Raw genomic sequence first — 26430 nt, forward strand, 5'->3', positions numbered from 1 at the left:
CAGTCACTCCATTTGCTACCTGTCAGTTACCTTGCTCAGTTCAAGGTATTGATTATCACATACAAAGCTCATCATGGCCTTGACCCTGCATACCTACAGGACTGCCTCCCTGTGTTCCTCCACGGCAGCTTCGCTCATCTGAACAGGGTCTCTTGCATGTGCTACCCTGCACATGGGCAAACTCAACAGCAACCCATACACAGGCTTTCTCTGTGGTGGCCCCTACCCTGTGGAACAGCCTGCCTGAGGAGGTCAGGAGAGCCTCTACTCTGAATTATTCAAAAAGGCGTTTGTATTGTAGGGAGGGGATCTAAGATGCTCCGCTAATGCGTTAGGGACCATAGACTTCACCCGTAGACTTTACCATCACCTCTGTGTTGCTTTACATACTATCTGTTGTTTAAATGTGTTTATGAAATTGTCCTTGATACTGCCTGTACTAAACTCACATTGGCTGTTGTGGGTTTTCCGGGCTGTATTGCCGTGGTCTTGGCATTGTAGTTCCTGACGTTTCGCCAGAAGCTGTGGCTGGCATCTTCAGAGGTGTAGCACCAAAAGAACTACAATGTCAGGAACTACAGTGCCAAGACCACGGCAATACAGCCCGGAAAACCCACAACAGCCATCGTTCTCCGGTCGTGAAAGCCTTCGACAATACATTAAACTCACATTGTGTAATGCAGCTTGAGTCTCAGTGAAGAAAGGCAGATCATAGACGACATAAATAAATAAATAATAAAGACCCAGGAGTTCTGCTAGGAAAAAAGGTTGAGGGTGGAATCTCTAATCTGTAGGTTGGCATTGCGGGTTGAAAGGGAGGCCGTTCCTGTCCTCTGCTGCCCCCTCGTGGCTGCTATTGCTCAATGCGCCCTTTTTTTCCGTCGCCTGCCTCGCTCTCACTTCCTGCCTTGGGTGGAACAGGAAGGGGGTTGTTGCCTTTTGCAAGATCTGCAGCTTTGCTAGCTGGAAAAGGGAGACCGTCCCGTCGTTTCCTCGGATCGGTTGGACTGCAGCCGCCCAATATGCCGGTGAGGCCAGAGATCCGCGTGCACCTTTGTTCATTTGTGCTTTTAAAGAAAAGGGTGGGGTGGGGGAAATTTTCTGCTGGCCACAGAGAAAGCAGGAAATGCTCCAGGTTCTGGGCCTGGAGGGAGGAGATGAAAAGGGGTGCCGTGGATGGATGGAGGGATCTTTGCTTCCTTTCGGAGATTAAAACCAGTGATTCCAGCGCCTGTGCTGTATCTTAAAAATTAAAATAAGAACCTAGCCCTGTGTGTCAGTTTTCAACTGCTTTAAAGACCGTCGGCCTTGCTGGGAAAGGGGAACTTCCTTATATGGCCATATTTAAAAATAGAGCTAGGAAATTACTGTCTGTACAATTTTTTCCGCGTTCCTAAAGCTGGATGTGTTTTTATATGTAAATATCGCTATGCACTCTTCAATAAACTCATGCACATCAATGGCAAAGCGAAATGGGAAGCGTTTCTTTTAAACATAGTTACTGTTTCAAAGCAATGGCTTAAATATGGATTTTAATATCTGTAAGTAAAGCTCATCTGGATTAGAAGGAAGGTCCCTCTAGGGCAGCATCCTGTTTCTTGCCACGGGCAGCCCAGTGCCTCGAGGAAACCGGCAAGAAAGGCTTGAAGTTAGCAGCCTTCTGTGAATGCCAACCTCCTGCAGTTGGTATTCCGAGGTACGCTGCCTCTGGACGTGGAGGTTCTATTTAATTGGCAGGGCTAATCGCAGTTGATAAACTCATATGACAAGAATTTGTATAAATCCCCCCTTAAAGGTTCCCATGTAAGTTAGTTACCGTATCTGTATCTTGGAGCAGTGAATTTCATAAGTTGTCTAGGCCGAAGGCTTGTATCTAAATATTCTATGTTGTAGTCCTGATATAGGTCTGGATTGTTGGTTCATTTTAAATTACCTCCCTTCTGTTCCTAAAAGACTGGCTAATTATCCTGGTGGTGGGAGGCAGTTGCCTTATGCTGTTGGCATGTCGCTTGGCTCACTTACCCGAGCCACCTAGATGTCCTACTATGCCACTCACCTTTGACTCCCAACATATCGCTTTGTAGGGCTTGCTCTGTGGAGGTGGGCCTGATCCTACCTACAAGCAGATGCTGGAGCTGTGTGGGTCCCCTTGTCAGTTGGTTGGCAGCTGCCTCTTGTGCAGAAGTCTCCCAGCTTTGTGCTGCATCACAGGTGCTATTCTCCAGCTAGCTATTTTTATGTCGCCCTTCCTCCAAGGAGCTCGTTGAGATGTACATAATTCCTTTTCTCAGTTTATCTGCACAACACCCCTCTCAGATAGATTGAGCTGTGAGTGTGGTTTGAACCAACGTCCAGCAGGTCCTAATATGACATTCTAAGTACTAAGCTGTGTCTAGATCCAGAGGAGTTAGCCGTGTTAGTCTGTAGTAGCAAAATCGAAAAGAGTCCAGTAGCACCTTCAAGACGAACCAACTTTACTGTAGCATAAGCTTTCGAGAATCACAGTTCTCTTCGTCAGCATCTGACGAAGAGAACTGTGATTCTCGAAAGCTTATGCTACAGTAAAGTTGGTTCGTCTTGAAGGTGCTACTGGACTCTTTCCGATTAAGCTGTGTCTGTTCCCCTTTCGTTCCACCCACCTCTCTTTCTCTCCCCCTTCCCCCTCCTTTCTTGTGGGCAGCCTGAAATGTTACTTCCTGGCAAGGGGGATGGAGACTTGAGCTCGAGGGCCGTGTTTGGCTGCAGCTGCCGACCCTTATCCTAGCTTTGCAGTCCTTGACTTGTTTGGCTGAAAAACTGAGGGCAGGGAAGGGCAGCTCCATCCTTCTCCCTGTGTGTGTTTTCGGTGAAACTGCAGAATGGAGCTGCTGCTCCTCTCTGTGCCACTGACAGCCCTCTCTCTTCTCCGCTGCAGGCCTATCATTCGACGCTGATGGATCCCGACACCAAACTGATTGGAAACATGGCCCTGTTGCCCATTAAAAGTCAATTCAAGGGGCCGGCACCCAGAGAAAGTAAGCTTGTACGGTGCTCTCGAAAGAGAGCTTCGTGGGGGGCCCATCTATGTTCTTTGCAGGGTTAAAAATTCTGTGACTAGGCGAGAGAAGCAGCAGGAATGTCCCTTGGCCACAAACTCTGCTTTGCACGGGAAGTCCCAGGTCTGGCCACCAGCATCTCCAGCGAAACCGTCTCTTTTAGCAGGTGTTGAGAAAAAAACTTTTTCTGCCTGAAAATCAGGAGATCCACTGCCAAAGGACTGATCGAGAGGTGGCAGGGGCTGTGGCTCGGTGGGATTCTGCTGGGCATGCAGAAGGTCCCGGTTTTGATCTCCTGGCATCTCCGGTTAAGGATCATGTAGTAGGTGATGGGACAGACCTCTGCCTGAGAACCTGGAAAATCGCTGCCAGTCTGATTAGCTTAAATTGACTTTGGTGGACCAATGGTCTGATTCGTTATAAGGCAGCATCAAGGGTTCATGTGGCCAGTGGCCACCCAACCCATTATCCATATGCATCTTCCTAGTGCTGTTACTCAGTATAAGACCCAGGTTTCAGTCCTAAGCATGCTTTTTAGAGAGCAAGTCTCACTGAATTCAGCGCAAAATACTTCCAGGTAAACAGGCATGTGACCAAACTGTTCAGCTTGAACATCTTGCTTAAGGAACTTCTCTTGGAATTCAGAAACCTACATCTCTCTTTGGGGCCCTTCCTTCCTTCCTTGAGTCTTCCAAGTAATATTTTCCCTCTTCCTTTCTTGGCAGCCAAAGACACAGACATTATCGATGAAGCGATCTACTACTTCAAAGCAAACGTCTTCTTTAAAAATTATGAAATCAAGGTAAGAAAATCAGGTTTAAGGTGTTTGCTACGCTGGTACTGTGTATAACAGACTCCAGGAGGATAGCAGGTAGTTCTTAGTCATGTAGCATGGCGGTTAAGTGGTTCGGTTGTGAATCAACACTCTACAGGTTCGAATCCCGCTACTGCCATGAGCTTAGCAAGTGGCTTTGGGGCAGCCGCTCCTGGCAGCCTCTGCTCCTCAGCTGCATTGTGGAGATAATAATAATACTAACTGTTCACCACTCTGGGTGAGGCACTAATCTGTCTAGAAGAGTGGTATAGAAGCTCAGTTGTTACTATGACTATTACTGTTACTCAGGGCTCATTTTGAGGGGGAACGCGCAGGAACGCAGTTCCGGTGGTTCTCCAAAGAGGTCACATGTCAGGTGGCCCCACCCACCTGATTTTTGGCCATTTTGGGCCCATTTTGGCCTGGATTGGGCCCAAAATGGCCAGGATTGGGCCTCTGACAGGTGGTGGATCACTCTCCCGCTCAGCAGCGGGCCCAATTCTGACCCTTTTGGGCCCCTTTTCTGCCATTTTCAGCCCCTTTTTGCCATTTTGGGCCCAATTTCGGCCCTGAATGGCCAGGATTGGGTCCAAAACAGCCAGGATGGATGAGGTCAGGGGGTGTGGCATATGCAAATCAGTTATGCTAATGACACTTCTGGTGATGACAAGGGGCGTGGCATATGCTAATGAGTTATGCTAATGAGTTCCTGCCGCTCTTTTTCTACTAAATGACCCCTGCTATTACTATTACTATTAACTATTATATGGCAAAAAGGTGATGAGAACAAGAAAAGGGTGGGCAGCCCGTTGCAAATTAAAAGTGACCACTGCACCCACCCGTGGCGGGTTCTGTGCCTACCGCTCACCTTTTTATTTGTCCCTTGATAGTTGTGAATCCCTATGCTGAGATTCTACGTTGCAGCCTGGGAGGAAGGGGAGTAGAAGCACAAAAGAAAGAGAGACAAAGTATTGCTAGGAGTTGAAGATGGCGGCCTTGTTTAATAATAGAATTAGAGGGAACAACGTATGAATTATAGGGTACAAGTGCTGTTGGAGGTCTGATGGGAGGGAGGGGAAGGGTGGGTTGGGGATAAATCTGTACTTTGTAGGAGAAAGAAACAGTGAAGTATATATGTTTTTTTTATGTTTGTTCTCAACCTATCCAATAAAATGTTTCTTTAAAAAAATGGCTGCCTTGTTTTGCGTCCTATTTATTTATTTTATTCCTTTCTAGAATGAGGCTGACAGAACCCTGATCTACATAACCCTCTACATCTCAGAATGCTTGAAAAAACTGCAGAAGGTAAGAGAGTGGAGTTTCGAACCAAATGGCAAAAACAAAAAGGTAGAAATGTGCGCTCCGTCCGTACTGATCTTTTGGAGTTCAAATAGCAGAGCAAGCAAATGTTTGACCATAAACTTCTGGCAGGGCCTGTTTTTTAATGTGCATTGTCTAGCACAACATTAGGCACTTATTAATACTATTGGAGGCCTAACAGCTCTGTACAATATATGAATCTGAATGGTTCTCTAACAGTTCATTTTAGCAAACCCTTAGAATGTTTAGCCCGTACAGTTCTTACACGGACAGGGAGAAGGAAGGAAGGGTGTGAGCGGCGTTCCCTGTTCCTGAATTGTTTGTTTGTGTGAATGTTATCGGAGCTGAGCCTTTTCCATCCTTCCCCAGAATGCCCCAGTCTGAAATAGAGAGACAGCTTCCTCTTTAGAGCAGAAGGGAATTCTCTGGTATATCTTTCATGATGATTTATTGGATGTTTGTTGGAAGAGGCGTTGGAGGCTTGACGGAGCAGAGTTAACCCCGAACTGGGCCAAGGGGTCGGGGAGCCCTTGGCATGGCCCTGAGACACCATTTCAGCAGATCTGCAGCTTTCAAGAAGGATCACTGTTGCGGGAGTAGAAAGGGCCAAGCCACCTACACGCTTTATTTTAACCCACTTTGGGAACTTGACTAACTGCAGCTTGCTGTGCCTTTGCCTAAGGGCTGCTAGCAGGCCGTATCCTGAGACAGGATATTCTGTGACTGTTTCAAAACCCAGAGCTTGCTGGTGGCTCTTAGCTCACTTCATTTTATACGTCTAGGATTTATTCTTTTGACTTCTGTGAAGCAGTCAGACTCATATATTACCATATTTACCCCAAAGGAAGGTGACTCTGGATGTAAGGCGACCCTTCTAAAAAAAGGTAGACCGTATTTATTGCTGTAAATACTTACAAGACAATTCCCCATTTTCTCGATGGTATACCTGAAAAAATGGTTTTCCTTGTGAGTAAATAGAGTATGTAGGGCTAGCCAGCCCTGCCTTTGGTTGCATTTTAGAATTTTAGCCCTAGTGAAGTTGTAATGGTTAGAGTGTCTGGCGAGAATCTGGGAGACACAGGTTCAAATCCCCACCCTGCCATGGAAGCTCACTGAGTTACCTTCAGCCAATCGCATCCTCTCAGCCTAACCTACCTCACAGGGTTGTTGTTTTTTAAAAATTTTATTTTATTAATTACAAAGAAAAAAACCCAACCACCATCTAAATACAGACATAAAAAACAGGATTATTTTTAAAAGTTTTAAAAACTAAGACAATATTAAATCAAATTATTGACAGAGGGCTTAATATTCAACACATTTTTAGGCTAAGAGAGGAAATCATTAACGGCACAGGGTTTTTTAAAGTATTTCATTGTATACTTTATATCTAATTCTTTTCCTATAATTTAAGGAAGGGCTTAGATAGATGTTGATATTGAATACCTTTCATAGAAATCTGACATTTTAGCTTTGCCTTTAATTACTCCTAAGTTGATATGTCAATTTTTCTGCCATAGCTATTTGCCATAGCTCAGAATAACAATAATATTAAAAATTCTGCTGGTTTCCAACACTTTGCTATTACCCAGGGAGGGTTGTTGTGAGCATAGAATCGAGTAGAGAATTATGTACGCTTCTTTGTGTCCTCACTGGGGAGAAAGAGGGAGTATAAATGAAGTAAATAAAATAAATAATACAGCGCCTTACAGTTGAACAGCAGAGATCTTGAAAGCATAGATGGGCTAAATTCGTCATTTGAGAGAGGCTGAAGTGTGCCTACTTCTGGCTATGTTTGTTCTTTCTTAAAGGGAGGGGTCACTTTTGCACATGCTTTCTTTGTTTCCAGTGTAATTCCAAAGGCCAGGGAGAAAAAGAAATGTACACCTTAGGGATCACAAATTTCCCCATCCCGGGAGAACCAGGATTTCCACTCAACGCTCTCTACGCCAGGCCCAGCAACAAGCAGAACGATGGTGAGAAGAGTTTCCAGCGTATTTGCAGGCTATGATTAACGCCAGGTGCATGCTTACGGGAAAGCAAGTCCCAATGAAGTTTGAGGGTCTTAATTTTAAGTAAACATACTTAGAGATTAGGCTGTTTGTTGATGCAGTAGTATATTGTAGTATAAGCTTTCGAGAACCACAGGTCTCTTTGTCAGATGTAACAAGAGTCCAGTTGCACCTTTAAGACTAACCAACTTTATTGTAGCACTCGTAACAAAGCCTGTTGTGGGAAAAAATACACCGGGCTCTAGAAAGGGGAAGGCGGGCATTGCCTCCTCCTCAGTGAGTGATCCCAGCTGGGTGAAGGCGGGGGGTGGGCATTGCCACCTGCTCCGCTCCTGATCCCAGCCAGATGAAAGGGGACGGGCACTACCTCCTGCTCTGCGCCTAATTCCAGCCGGGTGAAGGGGGGCAGGCATTGCAACTTGCTCTGTGTTTGATCTTGGCTGGGTGAAAGGGGACAGGCATTGCAACCTGCTCCACACCTGATTCTGGCAGAGTGATGGGGGGGGCAGGCATTGCCTCCTGCTCTGCGCTTGATCTTGGCCTTGGCTTCCCACCATGGTGCACTCTCTGGAGGGATGGGCTGCCTCATCTGGGCTTTCCTCCGCAGTAGCGCCCTCTGGAGGCACACCACAGTAGGAAGTAAGTTGTCTGGAACACAGTTTTCCTTTTATATAATAGGATAAGCTTTCGAGAACCACAGTTCTCTTCGTCAGATGCAACAAGAGTCGAGTAGCACCTTTAAGACTAACCAACTTTATTGTAGCATAAGCTTTTGAGAACCACAGCTCTCTTTGTCAGATGCATCGTCAGCTTTTGAGATCCACAGCTCTCTTCATCAGATGCATCTGACGAAGAGAGCTGTGGTTCTTGAAAGCTTATGTTACAATAAAGTTGGTTAGTCTTAAAGTTGCTACTGGACTCTTTACTATTGTTAAAATCTTTGGAAGCGGCAACTTGTTCAGAATACAGTGGTGAGGTTGTAAACAAGCATACAACACTGATACCATTTTAATGGACTCACAGGGCATTTCTGGGCACTTCTCAGAACTTCCTAAGCTTGGGTCTGTCTGCCCCTGCTTTCAAAGGTGAAGTGGGTGGCAACTAGAGGCAGGGCCTTTTCTGTGGTGGCTCCTTGCCTTTGCGACAGCCTCCCCCTTGAGGTTTGCCTGGCACCTACCTTCCTGTCTCTCAGGCTCCACCCTTTCAAACCAAGCTTTTAATTGAGGGGCATATCTTTTGAAGCTGTTTTATGGTCTGTTTCTAGCCTGAGGGCTGTCTTAATGGATATTTTTATGCTGGTTTTATGTCCTCGGCTTGTTTAATTTTTATATTGATCATTTACTTTTTTTATTTATAACTCTCTGGAGAAGCTGCATAAACATCTGCTAAATAAAAAAACAGTACCAAGTGCTGCTCACGGCCTTTATAACCCCTACATGGCCTGGGACCCAAAGGGTCACCGTCTCCCATATGAGGCTGCCCAGCAGCTGAGAACCTCATCCAGAAGTCCTTCTCCAGGCAACCCTGCCTTCTGAGGTTAAGTGGGTGCAGAGCAGGAAAAGGGCCTTCTTTGTAGCAGCCCCCCAATTACAGAACTTCCTCCTGAACGAGGCTAGCTGGGCCACCTTTATTGTTTTTCTGACGCCAGGTAAAAACAGTCCAATCCTCCTCTGCCTTTGGAATCTAGCTGCTTACCTTGTCAGTTGTGTGTGTAGTTTTTGTGTTCTCTTGGACATTTTTATTGCTGATTCTGAATTGCCTTTATCACAGCCCATTGCTCCGTTTTTGGATGTTTGTGTTTCTTATTGTAAACCACCTTGTTTTTTTTATAGAAAGGCAGTATAAAAGTAAAGTTAAATAATCAGGTGGGGGCAGGTTTAATTGATAGAGCTGAGAGTTAAGGGCCTGCTTGTTTGTTTGTAGCTATTTTGGATTCCAATTTTTCTCTATAAGGCGACAAAAACTAGACAATATTAGAGGAACTTTGCTTCTTGTGACTGGTTGGTTCCATTGCCCTTCTTTCCACAACTTTCAGTACCTCAAAGGTTTCTGTCCTGTGGTACTGACAACTCTATTTTAAGTCAAAAAGAGTCCAGTAGCACCTTTAAGACTAACCAATTTTATTGTAGCATAAGCTTTCGAGAATCAAGTTCTCTTCATCAGATGCATGATCCGAACTGGTCAAATACAGAAGAGGAGGGATGAGAGGGGAGAAAGAAGGGGACATATATCACAAGGAGACAGAATGCAATTAGCGTGGAGGCAGTCAAAACATTCCTTTGCCTGGAAATGTAAACATCTCCTTTTGGTGTGCAGTCAGTTTGCCGTATTCATTTGTAGCAGTGAAAGTATCCAATTCCTATGTAGTATAAGCCTTCGATGACCAGAGCTCTCCCTGCCAGCTGCATCTGACAAAGAGAACTGTGATCCCCGAAAGCCCACACCAGGCGTCACTGGGCTCCCCCAGACCCCGCCTCTGTAAAGGGAATCTGTTACCTGTGATAATGTGATAACCATTCATAGTCCCTATTCAGTCCCAGCTTGACAGAGTCAAATTTGCATATGAATTCCAATTCAGCAGCCTCCCGTTGGATTTTGTTTTTGAAAGGTTTCTGTTGAACTATGGTGACCTTTAAGTCTTTGGTGGAATGTCCTGGTAGATTGAAGTGTTCTCCCACTGGTTTTTGGACGTTTCCATTTCTAATGTCAGATTTGTGTCCATTTATTCTTTTGCGTAGAGGTTGGCTGGTTTGTCCAATGTACAGAGCAGAAGGACATTGTTGGCACATGAGGGCATATATCAGATTGGAGGATGAGCAGCTGTAAGAGCCAGAGACAGTGTAGTTGATGCCATTGGGTCCTGTAATTGTATTCCCTGGGTAGATATAGGGGCAGAGCTGGCATCTGGGTCTGTTGCAGGGCCTGGTCCCTGTGCTGGTGACTCTGCTGGCCGATTCATGATTGTGAGTGAGAAGTCGTTTAAGATTGGGGGGCTGTCTGTAGGCAAGGAAAGGTCTTCCACCCAGGACTTCTGAGAGAGAGGATCTATTTTAAGTGATGACTTAGAAAGGTATGTTTTAATTAATACAAAAATTCTTTAATGGGTTGATGTAATTAAGGCTGCTGATCTGTCAAGTCACCTTTTTGACTGTCCTGAAATTTACCTGGGCTTGCTGAACACCGATACCTCCTGAGCTCTCTTGTTTGGTCAGATACGCTGGGCCTGAGCACAGCTGTCTTGACTCTGTTGCTGTTGTCCTGAAACTCCCCTAGACAGTGTGTGTGTTTGTTAACTCGGTCCGACAGAGAACATCCCAGCTTGCTTTGCAGGGGGACTTGCGTATATAAGCTGCAAGCTGGCTGTTGCCAGCACTCACTAGGGAAAGCAGGTCACAATGACAAATCAAGAGAATGGGAGAAAGAACTTCCAAAGCTCCCACAGCACATGACTGTATGCAAAGCAGACCCTTCTGTAGGGCAAACCAGGGTGAACACCCTTAGCCCTGCCCGTTGGTGGTGCCTGCCCTTTGATGTCCCAGTGGCATGGAATCCCAATCAACATACATAAAAATAGTGTGTGGGGTGGGGGGGTGATTTGTCCCCAGACTTGCACCCCCTGGAGTGCTGAGGACTCGAATGTGATCTGGTCTGAACTTGGGTGTTTTTCTCTCCATTTTCAGAGGTGATGAGAGCTTATTTGCAGCAACTGAGGCAAGAAACTGGGCTGAGGCTTTGCGAAAAGGTCTTTGACCCCCAGAGCGACAAGCCTAGCAAGGTAAGGTGCTCCTTTCTGTGGTTTTGCTCCTCTTTAGGACTGCTGAGTGAAGAGAAATACCTCCTCTTTTCTCTGTTTAAATTAAGGCTGATTCCGCACACGTTGGATAATGCACTTTCAATGCACTTTATCAATCGTTTGAGGTGGATTTTTTGTTCCGCACATGAAAAAATCAATTCCAAATGATCTATAAAGAGGAAGTGCATTATCCAATGTGTGCGGAATCAGCCAGTGTAACTCCATTGTTTATCAGGTAAAAGCTGTATTTAAACAGGATAGCGGTAAAGCATTCTGAGGGCACAGTTCTTGAGTCCATTAGCACAACAACATTGTGTGGAGAGGGGCTCTTGCTTGCCATGCAGCCTATGTTCAGTAACTGGCATCTCCGGTTAAAAAGGGCTAGGCGGGAGGTGATGGGATAGACGCCTGCCTGAGACCGCGCAGAGCCAATGCCAGTCTGTGTGGACAAGAGTGACCTTGATGGGCCGATTCAGGATAAGGAAACTTCATGAAATCAATGAGCTTAGACTAGAGTAACTCTGCTTAGCATTTCCCAGTTAGCATTCAAATAAGAATATAGGTGGGTCTCCCATTACTGAAAGATAATTTGTCTTCCGTTTTATGTGTGCATTCTTGTTTCTCAGGTGTGTACACTTATTGCAGCATACCATAAGCAAATGGGATAAGGTAGGGAATGTGATAAAGTAAATATTTGAGCATACCACTCATCAGGACATTTTGAATCTGTTTTTTTAAAAAAAAGCTTTGGGGGGCAGAACTCGAGTTTATGGCAGACATAGGACTGCCTTTGAAAATGGAAGCCCTGAGTCTAACTCTCCCACAATCCTTTACAACCTTAATATAACTCAACATGGCACCACACGTAGTACCAGAGAGTTATGTGGAATGAGGATGGAGAAACTTCTAGAATGCTGATGAGCGTGGAGTGAACTTCACTAGACGTTTCTGGGGAGAACTGAAAACAGAGATGCCATTTTGGGTGGCGACACCTTCTCTCCCGTAATGTTACAGGGTCATATTAGAGCAATTCTTTCTTCCTTCGTTCCATTTTTATACCTTTCTTTTTTTTCTTGTAGTGGTGGATATGTTTTGTGAAGAGGCAGTTCATGAACAAGAGCCTGTCAGGCCCAGGGCAGTGAAGAGGGGCGTGACGAGCTGTTCTGCTAAAGCACTTTGCTGCCAGATGTACAAAATGTTTCCTCTGTTTTAATATATGTTTTCTACTGAGAGAGAATAATCGCTTCTGTGGAAAGAAAGGCCACCGACAGCATGAAACGTGGAAGGAAAATCATGTGCAAAGCTTCTTGTTGAGTTGGAGCTTAACGTTGGGTGATGATAATAAAAAAAATGGTTTCTAACACGTTCTCTCATCTTTCTTTATATTTGCCAGTTGCAAGTTTATCTTGGAGACTATTTGGTCTAGATTTCCATATTTCAAAACAGTGATTTTCAGACTGTGGTCTGAGGAGCTCTGGTTTCCTCCTGACAGGCCTCAAGGAGGAGATCAATAATAAAAGATAAGTTTCTTCGACCGACAGTTCTTACAAACTACCAGTCTCTCTTTGCCATTCAGTTTCCACAGCGTGAGAGTCAAAAGGTCTGGTTGTTACCACAGGTGAATTGATTTTGTGCCTCAGAATATGTCCCAGGATCCTCTGCAAAGTAAAGTGATTCCTGAGGGGTGAAGTTTTTATTGAAAAGGTTCCTGAATATACCGTAAAATAGAAAAGAGTCCAGTCGCACCTTTAAGACTAACCAACTTTACTGTAGCATAAGCTTTCGAAAATCACAGCTCTCTTCATCGGATGCTACTTCGTGCTACTAGACTCTTTTCTATTTTGCTACTACGGACTAACACGGCTAACTCCTCTGGATCTATGAATCCTATGCACAGTTACATCAGTCTAAGCTTACTGAAATAAATTGGCTCAGACTGGAGTAACTCTGCCAGGATTGCACTGAATGGGATTTGAAAAATCACTGCTTAAAAATAAATAAATAAATTCTGCACCATGAGGTGAGTGCAGCAGTAGGAAAAGAGGACCTGCTTATTCCATAGCCAAGAGCAAATGCAAAGAATAGTAGACCTCACCACCTGAGCAGTTTTTATGCCTCCAGCCATCGTTAAAACCTTTTAGTTAAGTCCTGGTCTGTTATCACAAGGCTGTCTTTTGAACTTTGTAAACTTGGAGAAAGCGTGCCATTTTGTGATATTTTGGTTGATCTGAATACAAAGTATTGCACCATATGAATTATTGTACAGTCCAGTACCTTTATCCATCAACAGTAGAAGACAGTTAATTTATAGTTACATCTTCTTGCTCTGTGCTTTCTATCAATGTTCTGTTCAAACTCCTCTTAATTTGGCATTAACTACCAGGGTAGACCTGGAAGTGTTGCTTCAAATGTTTGGCTTGACGCTGTTTGTGTTTACTTACAAGAAAGACCCAGTTTTTTCAGTGGAACTGACAGCCCCATCTTATTGCACTTTATGCTCGCAAATAAGTCCCGTTGCTTTGTTGCGGGGTGGGGTAAATGAGTGTGGGATTGCATGCTTAATCTGTGTAGAATTTTAAAATTGTATGCAATAACATTCTGCAATGTTCTTACAAAATGGCAAAGCAACTTGTAAGTACTGCCACTTTTCTAAATAAGGTTCAGATATTGGAATCTACCCTGCATCTTTCTAAATAAGCCTAAAGCAGCCTTTAGGCACACGTGCTGCTTCCCTTAGCAGTGTCTCACATAGAGATGTAAAAAGATATGCAACAAGGAGTTCTTTTGAGCACTTCCAGTTTAACAACCGAACAGGCTTTTCAGTTTCAGGTGGGTAGCCGTGTTGATCTGCAGTAGAAAGGCACCTTAAAGGTCTCCTGGGTATGAGCTTTCAGAAATCAAAGCTCCCTTCTTCAGATACATTTAAAAGTATGTAGGGTTTTATCCAGCCAGAAGGAGGGAAGGGTGGATTGCATAATAATACTGTAATTCGCTCGATAGAGCAGGGGTATGAAAAGCAGAAAATCAGCATCTGTAGTGTGAGAAGAAGCCAGTGTCCCTATTAAGCCCTGTGCGGGTCCGCTGTTCCAAATTTGCAAATAAACTTAATTTCAGCAATCTTCTCTTGCTACGTATGCTGATTTTTCTGCTTCTCACAATTACAGTATTATTGTACATCTTTACTTTAAATAACCCCGTCCCCCACACAACTTCTGGTTGGATAAAAACCCTGCTTCTTCTGTTATCTGAAGAAGGGAACTTTGATTTTGGAAAACGCATTATACCCTGGAAATCTAGTTGGTGTATCAGGTACGACTGGAACCGAATCTTGCAGTTTTACTGCTAGGGTTACCAACCTCCAGGTGATGGCTGGAGATCTCCCGGAATTACAACTCATCTCCAGGCCACAGAGATCAGTTCTGATGCAGAAAATGGGTACTTTAGAGGGTGGATTGAATGGCATTATACCTTGCTGGGGTCCCTCTCTTCCACAAACTCCACTCTCTCCAGGCTCCACCCCCCCCCCCCCCAAATCTCCAGGAATTTCCTGACCTGGTTTCCAGCCTCCAGGTGGCATCTGAAGTTCTGGAATTACAATAGCTCTCCACACTGGTGTTACCAGTTCCTCTGGAGGAAGGGGGAGCTTCGACGGACGGACTCTATGGCATCACATCTCCGAGCGTCTTCCCCTCTCAAATTAATCTATTCGGCATTGCTCCCAAACCTCTACGAATTTCCCAAGCGAGAGTTGGCAACCTCCTCTACTGCAGACCAACGCGCCTGCGCACCTAAATCATTTTCTGCGGGTTCCAGCTGCCTATTGCGCATGCCGTATCAGCCCCTCCCCTCGGTCATTGAGCTCTTTGTTCGGGCAGAACGTCCAGAATTGTGCCTGATTTTTTTTAATAAAAGCATCTGCGTGACCAACAAAGATTGTGTTTCAAACAAGGCGGGGATTATCTCTAAAATCGAATAACTTCTTCAGTTTAGGAGCGCGGCATTTCTTGTCGAAATCTTCAGGCGAACGCTTTGGACAGCCCGGGACGCCGACGGAGTGATGGCCGCCTTTGAGGCAGGACCCCTCGCAGAGGCGCCATTTTAGAGTTCCTCTGAGGCGATCCGCTGCTGACGCCGCGCCCGCCCGGTCTTCCTCCTCCTTGCTCGGTCGCCGTTTGTCCTTCCTTCCCTCAAAATGAGCGTGGTGGATCACGTGCGGGAGATGGCGGCTGCCGGGCTGCACTCCAATGTGCGGCTCCTCAGCGGGCTTCTGCTGACTATGAGCGGCAACAACCCGTGAGTGAACGAGGGGGGTCCCCTCCGCAGTCGCCCCCGCCTCGCCTCAGACTTTTCTTCCGTGTCCGCCGCGGGTTGATGCAAAGGCCGCCCTTCTGCTGAAGTTCCCTGGGAAGTGGACGGGAAGCCGATTCGAGGCAGAGGTTTCCTCAAGATGGATGATCCGCCTGTGGAACTCACTGCCTCAGGATGATAGCCGTGTTAGTCTGTCTGTAGAAGTCGAAAAGAGCAAGACAAGCCCAGTAGCACCTGTAAGACTAACAAAATTTGTGGAAGGGGATGAGTTTCTGTGAATCACAGCTCCTCTCTGAAGAAGTGAGCTGTGACTCAGGAAAGCTCATACCCGACCACAAATGTTAGTCTTACACAGGTTGGTATGAAGACATTGGTGTTGCACGATTTTTTTAAAAAAAATTATTTGTCATTTATAGTCCGCCTTTCTCACAGAGACTCAAGGCGAATTACAGTGTGAGATTAGAACAGTCAGTGTCAATCCACAGTAGAAATTCTCCCACAGAATAGAAATTAACTACTTTTAACCCATTTTATAAAATGTTATTTAATGTTCAAAGTGCAACACGCTTACAGTGTAATAAATAGTACAAAAATTCAATAGATAGCTTTAATACAATACAATATTGGGGGGAATAAAACGGGATAAAAATAGTTAATTTCTGTTTTGTGGGAGAATTTCTACTGTGGCTTGTGAGCATTTTTCCCCTGGGAAGCCTGAAGACAGTCAGTATCAAGGACAATTTCATAAACAATGCCATAGGGTAAATAAACACAAGTTTAGAAAGACATAACATGAGCAGGAATCCTATACAGAGTTGAAGAAATGCTGGAACAGAACATAAGCAATTCTAGGGCTCACATTTAAAGCAACAGCCGTAAGGCAACATAGTGGTGAAATCTATGGTCCCTAATTCAGTAGCAGAGCAACTGAGACATTACCGTATTCCTCTTTCTGCAGATTTATTCAAGCAAAGTTTTATGCATTTTTGGCATCTCTGACGAACAGAAATGCTGTGGCTGGCACCTTAAAGATTTCATCCTAGCGTAAGCTTTCACAGACTGAATGCGAATCCCAAAGGGCACTTGTGTGTGTTTATTGCATCGAAAATAAAGACCAGACTTTTGTGGTATTTTAAAGGCTGACAAGGTTTTATTCCAGCTTAAACTTCAAGAAGACATAGATTCCTATGAGAAAAAGATATTGATCCATATGAGATCTTTTTAAAAAAATTACCTTCTGTTTGTCCCCCCCCTCAATAATGTCATTTGTAAAATCTGCTTTGTGACGACCCAATATTTGCACCTGATGGAGTGATCTCCCTGAAAACTAAATGCTGGCATAAAATCTTGTTCGTTTTGGGTAGACTGCAATTTATATTATAACAACAACAACAACAACATTTGGTTTATATACTGCCCTTCAGGACAGCTTAATGCCCACTCAGAGTCCCAAGGTTACCCAGCTGGCTTCAAGCGGAGGAGTTGGGAATCAATCATGGCTCTGCAGATTAGGGTCCTGCCACTCTTAACTACTACACCAAACTGGCTCTATTTGAGGCTGTACGTATATATGCCCTGACGTGGTTGCCCAGGCAAGTCTGATCTCGGAAGATAAGCAGGGTCAGCCTTGGTTAGTAAATGGATGGGGGCCCTCCAAGGAAGATGAGGGTCCCTATGCAGAGGCAGGCAATGGCAAACCAACTCTGAAGGTCTCTCACCTTGAAAACTCCAGCAGGGTTTGCCATAAGTCAGCTATGACTTGACAGCACTTTCCTCCACTACCATGCATATGTATATGTTCCTGGTGAGGAGGACCACCAGCATGCTTCGGCGAATGGTGATAATGCTTTGTGCTTCCACGTGCTGCCTTTCAAAATGCTCAAAAACGTGCTTCATGCACATTATCTTGATATAATCCTTAAAACAATCCTGAAAAGCGAGTTAGTGTTTTTATTTGCATGCTCCAGTCGTTTTTGCCAAGAAAAGCAGCCTGTCTAAGGCCATCTGCTGATATGGCAGGGTTAAGATTTGAGCAGGGGAATTTCTTTTTCGCTCCTCAATCTGTTGGCCTCTCTGCTACATTTGCTTCCTGTTATGGAGGGTGGCATTTGAATGCATAGCAAGTTGTGGAAGTTACTTGGAGAGAGAAATGGAGGGTTCCCTGGTTACAGTGATGTGGGTTTTTTTTGCAAATTTAAATAAATAGTTTGAATAAGTGAGGTTAATAAATGAAGGCAAATGCACCAAAACCAAAGCAAAAGACCACTCATTACCCCCTCCCTTAAAAGTGCAGGAGCCCTTGACATTCCTCATGTGGCCCCTCTAACACTTGTCTTGTCTTCCTTTCAGGGAGTTGTTTTCTCCATCTCAGAAGTATCAGCTCCTGGTCTATCATGCAGATTCCCTGTTCCATGACAAGGAGTATAGAAATGCTGTCAGTAAGTATACAATGGCTTTGCAGCAGAAGAAAGCGTTGAGTAAAACTTCAAAAGTGAGGCCTTCTACTGGGAATGCTGCATCAACTCCTCAGAGTCAGGTACTCAGACTTAATACATTAGTTGTAGCTCAGTGCCTCGCTGATGGAGCTGTTGGGTTCATTAACATAGCATATAAATCATTGTCCAAGTTAGTTTATGCCTGAACATTTTGCCTGTGTATGATACGAAAAAATGAAATGCATTATATTTGGCTACGCCTATCTTTTACCTTAAGAAGAGAGAACGTGGTGTTGAGGGCATAGCTCAGAGCTAGAGCACGCAGACTGCATGTAGAAGAGCTGAAATCTAGTCCCTGGCACCTCCAGGTCTTGAATAGCAGCACTCGAGAAGGACTACTGCTTGAGGTGATTCTGGAGAATTGCTATTACCAAGGTTAGGAAGTATTGGGTTAGATGGGTCAAAGGTATGACTAGCTGTAAAGCAGCCTCTTAAGATGATGAAACGTGTTGTCTAAAATTGCATTTTTAAAATATTCTCCTGTTGTCGGAGCTGCAAAACGATTAAAAATTGTCTCCATTGTATTTTTAGTGTCTGCCTTCTGAAATTGAAGTGAAATACAAAATGGCAGAATGTTATACAATGTTGAAGCAAGACAAAGATGCTATCGCTATACTTGATGGAATCCCTTCAAGGCAGAGAACCCCAAAGGTAGGGTTCTGTTAAGAAATAAAGTGGTGTTCCTTTGGAGGCGTGGGGTACTAGTTCAAGGAAGAAATTATTTTTGTGTATTTGTTGGTTTCAGAATTTAATGTGCAAATCTCAAATAAAAGTAAAGACAGCTTGGCATTAAGATGGAGGTGATAACATTTGTTCCAGCACTTGTGATGTTTTCCTTTACCAAGCATTGGAAAGGTTGGGATGAGGAAATCCAAGTCCCTTCTTCATTGCCTAGCTAGGTCTCTTATGACTGTATTAAAACCTCATTGTCCTCATAACTGGATTTCTGTGGGTTGCAGATTAACATGATGCTGGCCAATTTGTACAAGAAGGCGGGTCAAGAACGGTCCTCTGTTACGAGTTACAAGGAAGTGCTGAGGCAGTGCCCGTTAGCCCTTGATGCTATCCTAGGTAGCCATTTTTCTTTCCAACAATGATTGCTGTTAAATGTATTTTGAATATTGTTGCCAAGCATAAAAGATGCAGTTAAAACAGAGTAGTAAATCTGAATGTTCTTTATGTGGACTGGTGCCAAAATCTGAGTTAGGGCAGAGATGCAGCCAGCCCCCTGCTCATGAGTGGCCGCAGGAGACTCTCTGTGCCCCCCCCCTCCTGGGACAGGTGAGGAGGCCGTGAGGGCCCCTAGTGTGGTGGATACATTTTATCGAGCCCTCCAGTCTGCCAGAATGGATGTGTATTATTGGTTACCTATTATTTGTGATACTGGAGCCGGTAGTTTCCTTGATGACAGAACCACCCATCTCAACTACTATCGTGTCTTACTTAGGTTTGCTGTCGCTCTCAGTAAAAGGTGCAGAAGTCGCCTCCATGACAATGAATGTGATTCAGAGTATCCCAAACCTAGACTGGCTTTCAGTGTGGATCAAAGCATACGCGTTTGTACACACAGGAGATAACACCAGAGCCATCAACACCATCTGGTAAGAACTGGGGGGGCAAACCAAAACCGGCTGCCTTGAGAACAGTTTATCGGCTGTTTTATTCAACGTACTGGTTGGGCTGCAAAGGTGCCTGCTGTGTGCTTTTTGGGAACTTTAGCAGTGTGCTCTGAATTTTAACCACTTCTGAATTTAAATACCATCCAAATTACAAGTGTGCATGTATATGCTATGTATGATACTTTTTTTTTGTGCTGTCAAGTCAACAGTCAGCTTATGGCAACCCTGTAGGGTCTTCAAGGCAAGAGACATTCAGAGGTAGTTTGCCATTGACTGCCTCTGCATAACAGCCCTGGCATTTCTTGGTGGTCTCCCATCCAAATACTGACCAGGGCTAACCCTGCTTAGCTTCCGAGATCTGACAAGACAGGGCTACATATAACTTCTTTAAAATGGAATACAGTTTACTGCAGGTAAGAGCTTAACTTTCCCAACCTTAGATCATACCAAGGACTGGTAGGCTCTTCCCTAGGATTTCAGCCAGCAAGAAGGAAAAAGCAAAAAATCCCAACTGATTCCTATGCCTTTAAGAGAGGAATCAGCAGGTGAAACTTTTTGTGGCATGGAGCTGAACATAGTCTCTTGCCTGTTGTTCCATAGCATTATTTTGTTCTAAGAGCAGCGACAGGGGCAGGTTGTGCTTCGTGAAGGACAAAAACCCTTCTTCCTTTTTCTGATACTTAGAAAATGTAGGTGCCCTTTTCCTTTTTATCTCCGTTGTGCTGGGAAAAGCCCATGGTAAATGTGTCTTAATAATTGCATTTCAGGAGGCTGTTCTTAAATTGCTGATCAACATTGTAATTTATTTTTCCATTGGTTTTCCTCTCCCCCCCCCCCCAAAGTTCTCTGGAGAAAAAGTCTCTACTGCGGGACAACGTTGATATATTGGGGAGTTTAGCAGACCTGTATTTCAGAGCTGGTGACAATAAAAATGCAATTCTAAAATTTGAACAGGCACAAATGTTGGATCCATATTTGATAAAGGGTAAGTCTCTGGGAGATGTGCTAGATTCCTTTGAGTGTTCAGCCTAATCACACTACTGTGTTTGTAACAGCGCTGAAGTTGAACAGAAGACTAAAGCAAAATGATAGGATTCATCCCAGTTATTCTTTTCCTTTTGCCCTTGCAAAGTCAGAGAAACAAGCAGGGGCCTGCAAGGAATTCGCAGGGGGTGTGGAAATCTTGCCCCTGCTTCCCCCCCCCCCCCCCCCCGCGTGCCTTCCTGCTGTCTTTTCATCCTCTGCCACCTCCACTCCTCATTGTCACTTCTGCTTCCTGTTGTCCCCCCCCCCTTCTTACCTGCTGCCCTGTCTCCATTCTCCTCCTACAGCTGCCTTCTCCCTTCACCTTCCCTTTTTTTCAATGCCTGCTTAAATGGGGTTGCTAGGCAACCCCACAGTGCCAACCATGATGTTGTGAGATCTCTGTTGGTATTTTAAAAAGTTGCACTGTGTACACAGGCACACTTGCTGCTTTGTTTAGTTCGGTGTGTTTTTAAACAATAACTCCTGTGCCCTTTTTGGATTTTTCTGCATACCTAAGAGTGCCCCTAGGTTTGTCGTGCGTTCTGATTTTCTGTACGTGGCTCAGTTGTGTGAATTTTTCTCATCTCTCTGCTCTGGGGGTGATGTTCAGAATTAGATAGTAAATTAAATATATAAGCGGTTATGTGATTTCATGGTGGCTAATTGACAAATAATTTATAGGATTACCGGTTGATGCATCAGTAGTATTAAGTGGAGCCATTTGCTGTTCCAGTACAAAAATCAAGAATATTATGAAAAGCTTGTGTGTGACCCTGTCTAAAATTAAAAAGACTCTGAGACTGTGTGCATGGATGTGTCTATAAATGTAAGCAATTTTTGTATCTTTTCTAAATATTTGGGGGAGAAATTTTTCCCTTTATATTTTTTCTGCTTACTGTGACAGAGGTAGAAATTTATTTTATCCTCCCTGGGTCATGTGGGTTTTTTCTTAACGTTTTTTGAAAAACAAAACATTGTAGCCAAATCTTAATTCTTTATTTAGGAATGGATGTCTATGGTTATTTGTTAGCCCGTGAGGGTCGCCTGGAGGACGTGGAGAATCTAGGCTGCCGTCTCTTCAATATTTCTGACCAACATGCGGAGCCTTGGGTGGTATCAGGGTAATATGCTGCTTCTTGCTGCCTTTGGGCTCTTCCATTGAAATGTCTTTTGGTAGTCAACTCTCATTGGCCCTCTTCCCTGGTTGCTTATATGCCTGTATGTTTTTTTGTATTGTTAAAACATTTTAAAATATTTAATATTCTTTTAAATATTTTTAGTATCGTTTTAATGTTTTCAAAGTTCTCATGCCCAACGTTCACCCCCTTGGGAACTCTATTTGAGTGGAAAGGCCATATATAAACGTATTCAATAAATAGATAAAATAAACCAAAGTTCAAGGCCCTTTTAAGCAAGTTCTTGGTTGGCTGCTTTTAAGTTTAGGACTATTAGTATCAGCCTGCAAATCCTGATTCACTTGAAGTTGGTAGGTTCTCTGAAGTCTGTGGGAGTTTGGTCAAGGGTTAGTGTGAGATGTCTAGGAGTTCCAACAATTAGGGTGAACTTTAAAATTACAGCTTCCCAAATTTTTTGTTCCTGAACCTAGAGAAGTTGGATTAAAAAACATCTCTTGACAAACCTAACAAACCCTTTCCTTAAAATTACAAAAAGTCCATAAAAGCTAACCTGAAACAAAAATAACTTTACTGTGATAGCTGTCATCTTAAGGTTTTCGTGTAGAAGTGGCCCACCTTCAGCAAAGTATTTCAGGATTCTGGAGGCACTTCTGACCAATTGCTAGCTTCTGTACTTTTCAGCTAAACTTGTTAACGGCAATAAACCTTGACCCATCAGCCTCCATAGGATGATAGGGAATGTTGCAAGCATTGAGAGCTGGGTAGAGGGATGGGGTGTTCTTGGGGCAGGCTGTACACTAACAGTGCAATCCTATGGAGAGTTACTCCAGTCTAAGCCCATTGACTTCAATGGGCTTAGACTGGAGTAACTCTCCATAGGATTGCACTGTAAATCTTCCACAACCTCCTCATTCAGTGTGGACAAGACTTGATGCGAAAGTGGCAGGATATCATGTTGGCATGCTGTGATTTAATGGCAATTTGTTCTGCTGTGGCTGAAGAACTCCCCGGCAGTTTGCTGGAGGGGAGAAGGGGAGCAACATGACCATTTTCTTTCTGCAGCTGCCACAGTTTCTACAGCAAACGTTACTCCAGAGCATTGTACCTAGGAGCCAAAGCCATCCAGCTGAACAGCAACAGCGTGCAGGCCTTGCTGCTGAAAGGTGCAGCTCTTCGGAATATGGGGAGAGTGCAGGAAGCAATCATACACTTCCGTGAAGCTATACGTCTCGCCCCGTGCAGACTGGACTGCTATGAAGGTGCATAAAGATGGTGACTTTCGAAATGTGCAAATATTGAACCTCGTGGTAGAATGGAGCTTCCTGCAGGATAACAGATGCCTGAGATACAGTCCAAACACACCTGCTTAAAATGTATTTTCATTGGATTTGGAAATCTAGGTGGTGGGAGAAATTGAAAACGCTTCCAAAATCCATATGTTACAGCTGCGTAAACGGAATTGTCCGTAATTCTTTATGCCATAGTTCTGTAAAAATATAATGGCTGTCCTTGATTACTTGACACTGCACGGTCCTTTTCTAGAGTCTTGAACTGTGCCGTTGCTTCATTAAGTGTCTTTAAGCCAAATCAATTGCTTATGAACAGTTTTCAAATGAAGATACCTTTCTTCTACAAAAAAAGTAACTTTGAGTCTCTGATCCTTAGGCCTGATTGAGTGCTACTTGGCATCTAATGGTCTCCGTGAAGCCACTGTCATGGCTAATAATGTCTACAAAACACTGGGAGCTAACGCACAGACCCTTACTCTTCTGGCCACCGTTTGTCTAGAAGACCCTGTTGCGCAGGAGAAAGCAAAAACATTGCTGGACAAAGCATTAACGCAGAGGCCTGATTACATTAAAGCTGTGGTGAAGAAGGCTGAGCTTCTCAGTAAGTCTGCTTCTTTTGTGCTGACTTCTCAGTGTAGTTTATTCTGTGACGATAAATATTTTCTTTGCACATGCCCACCATACATGCTGATCTCAAGAGCTTGAAAAAACTGCTCCCAAAATCTTTAGAACTATAGTCGTATTTTTATTTGCAATTCCTTGGTTTTTTCCACTTCTGATGCTGGCTTCCAGCTGCTGGCCATCTTCGTTTCCTTTACTGGCCACTTCATTTTATCGAAGAAATTGGCCATTTAATCACAAAGGCCCCTCTTAAACTGCTCATTACTAACTCAAAAGCAATGTTACTCTTCAAGGGGTCACGTATTCTGTCATGTCTGAAAGTTGTGATTTGTATTTTTTTTTTTACAAAACAAGTTAAATAGATTTTCTTGTCAATAGGCCGAGAACAGAAATATGAAGATGGAATTGCTTTGCTAAGGAATGCCCTGGCCAATCAGAGCGACTGCATTCTGCATCGAATGTTAGGGGATTTCCTAGTAGCTGTTAATGAATATCAAGAAGCCATGGACCAGTATAGCATTGCTCTAAGGTAAGCTTATGAGAACCAGAAGTTTCTGCTGTATGGCAGGTGCTGTGATCTTGCTCACAAGCTACGCAGCTGAGATCCAGTCCTGTGCATCTCATGTTATCTGCTTCCATTGGTTGTAACTGGCCTGGGTTCTCTGTCATTCTTTTATCAAGTGCATTCACACATGTATGCTTGCACACAGACAGAGTGGTCTCACAGTACTCCTAAAAGATGCACAGGTTCTGCATTTTCCAGTGTTCTCTTCTGTCCTAGGATCTGTGTGTAATTATGTGCAGCAGGAAACTTTTGAGTAGTCCAGCAAGGTACATACTGGGAGATTTTCACTTTAAGCAAATGGCTTTGCCCAAAGGAAGCTGGCTTGGAAAGATGCTAGTTGAAGTCATTTGGATCACTGCAGACTACTGTTTAAAATCACGTGACTTTATATGCTTACTTTGGTTTGCTTGCTTTTTCTTAATGCTTCTGGAAGGTACACCTTTAGATCCCTAAAGCTATTTAGTTGCTCATATTTCAGTGGAACTAAGCTGTGTTGTGAGCTTGCTTTATTCTCTCTGTTATATTGCATGGTGTATTATGTCAGTGCTTTGGAAAAGCGATTAGAAAGTTGTACCATTGTTCAGTCAGAAGGTTCACGGGCCTACGCGTGTTCAGAATCCAAACTCTGCAAGATTTGTGTAAGCTCGTAATGGATTAATCCCAGTTGTGCAACACCCATTTCCTCCTTGGGCTGCAGCAAGGGGATTGTTAAGCAATATTTCTGGCGAGAAAAGGGGAGGGGCCGCAAGTGTCAGCAGTGAGACTAAATACACTTCAAAATGAGTTTGAGCTTGGTGCCCCCCCCTTTCTGCCTTATGACTACTTCACTTCCACTTACTGTTGTTTTTTGTTCCCCTAGCTTGGATCCCAATGATCAGAAGTCACTGGAGGGAATGCAAAAAATGGAAAAAGAAGAAAGCCCCACGGACGCCACCCAGGAGGAGGATGTAGATGACATGGAAGGGAGCGGAGAAGAAGGCGACCTGGAAGGGAGCGACAGCGAGGCAGCCCAGTGGGCTGATCAAGAGCAGTGGTTTGGTATGCAGTGAGGCGGTTGCCTTGCGGAGTGACCCCTGAAGGCCGCCTCCTCCTGGACGAAGGAGCACCCAAAAAGGACTCTTGGCTGTTGCCAAAACTGGACTGAGGCATCATCTGAAGCTGCCGTGGAGGTTAAAAACGTCCTGTTCTGTTTTGTACTCTCAGCGCTCCTTATTTAATATGAAAACTGAGTAGCAGCAGCAGCTTGGAGCCAGGCAGGCATTGGTATCAAACTGTGACTTGAGTTCTTATGTCTAAAATTAGAAGCTTTAAAAGAATATAAACTGTTTCTGGCATATTTGTTAATGACTAAACCGATGCTGGAATCATGTTACAAACTAATTACTCCTGATTCGTATTGGTGGATAAACGTAGGCTGCTTTGTATTCTTTTATAAAAGAGGCTTTATTCACAAAGCCCACATGGAGTGTTTAGATGCAGGAACTCCTCCAGAAACCTGTGGGAGTCTCTCTCAAGGACAGCCAATTCCCTTCAGCTCCTACCCAGTCTCTCCTGTCTTTTGTAGAAGGCTCTCTCATACGTACTCTTAAAAACAGAAGCATGCCACTTTGTGCCTCTAATTGATGTGCTGATCAATTCACACACAAAATGAATGGTGGTATGGGAGGGAATTATAGTTATTTCCACTTTCCATACTAGTCAGTGCCATTCCTATAAACCTTTACCTTTACAGGGCATTGAAAACATAAGATGGGACAGTGGAAAAGGTCACCGAGAAGAGCCAATTGAAAGCACTTAAGGCTATTTCTACTGAGTAATGCAAATTCATATTTAAATGTCAAAGCCCTTGCCTTTGTAGATGACTATTAAAAACCCTTGCAAACTTGTGATTCAACTTTGGATTTATTGGACGTTCTGCTCTGTGTGTCTGTGTGTGCGTGGACATGGTTACTGAGGTGAAGAGAAGCCACATAAGAGCACATTAGTTGTGCAGTTTTTATCAAACAGGGCCCTGTTTCCTCTCTGGGGTGAAAGGAAGCTTGCTTTAAAAGTATACTTCTGCCATACAGCTGAAACTTAATAAGAGAAGTTTCCTTTTTTCAGTGTAGCTCCTTAGCAGCGTTGTTTCTTTCACAGTATACGTCATTTTTTGGGACAGGCCTTACTTTAGGGTCGTCGTCGTCCCCCCGCACTTCAGAGCCTGCATATTTGTTGTTAATGTCATTGTGGAAGGTTAGAGGACTGTGTGTTTTCCTCTCACATTTTAATCTGTCCTTAAGGGCCACTGCCATATGTAGTGAACAGCAGCTGACATGACAACCAAGCCCAAGTGCGTCTGTGGCCTGCAACAAATACGTAATATGGGCCTTCCTCGACGCCAACCCCTTATATATAATT

The 26430-nt window shown here is 44.1% G+C and overlaps 2 protein-coding genes across 6 annotated transcripts; both read left to right on the forward strand.

The window, feature by feature from the left end:
- The first annotated feature begins 901 nt into the window (after positions 1-901).
- ARPC3 (actin related protein 2/3 complex subunit 3) lies at positions 902-12329 on the forward strand. Its single transcript, XM_054995721.1, has 7 exons — positions 902-1028; positions 2915-3014; positions 3761-3837; positions 5086-5154; positions 7019-7145; positions 10862-10956; positions 12054-12329. The coding sequence occupies exons 1-7, from the start codon at positions 1023-1025 to the stop codon at positions 12114-12116; spliced, it is 537 nt and encodes a 178-aa protein (XP_054851696.1). The 5' UTR covers positions 902-1022; the 3' UTR covers positions 12117-12329.
- Positions 12330-15065: 2736 nt separating this feature from the next.
- On the forward strand, positions 15066-25927 carry ANAPC7 (anaphase promoting complex subunit 7). Of its 5 annotated transcripts, none has more exons than XM_054996554.1 (11): positions 15066-15267; positions 17632-17818; positions 18309-18428; positions 18737-18848; positions 19225-19378; positions 20239-20381; positions 21426-21543; positions 22621-22817; positions 23224-23448; positions 23847-23997; positions 24893-25927. In XM_054996554.1, the coding sequence occupies exons 1-11, from the start codon at positions 15167-15169 to the stop codon at positions 25080-25082; spliced, it is 1698 nt and encodes a 565-aa protein (XP_054852529.1). In that variant the 5' UTR covers positions 15066-15166; the 3' UTR covers positions 25083-25927. The 5 variants fall into 5 exon arrangements, with proteins under 5 accessions (XP_054852529.1, XP_054852531.1, XP_054852530.1 ...); XM_054996556.1 differs by having other exon boundaries at positions 15177-15267; positions 17632-17720; XM_054996555.1 differs by lacking the exon at positions 15066-15267 and adding an exon at positions 15623-15637.
- The last annotated feature ends 503 nt before the right edge of the window (positions 25928-26430 follow it).

Source organism: Eublepharis macularius, chromosome 13 (assembly GCF_028583425.1).
Source record: "Eublepharis macularius isolate TG4126 chromosome 13, MPM_Emac_v1.0, whole genome shotgun sequence".
NCBI lineage: Eukaryota > Metazoa > Chordata > Lepidosauria > Squamata > Eublepharidae > Eublepharis > Eublepharis macularius.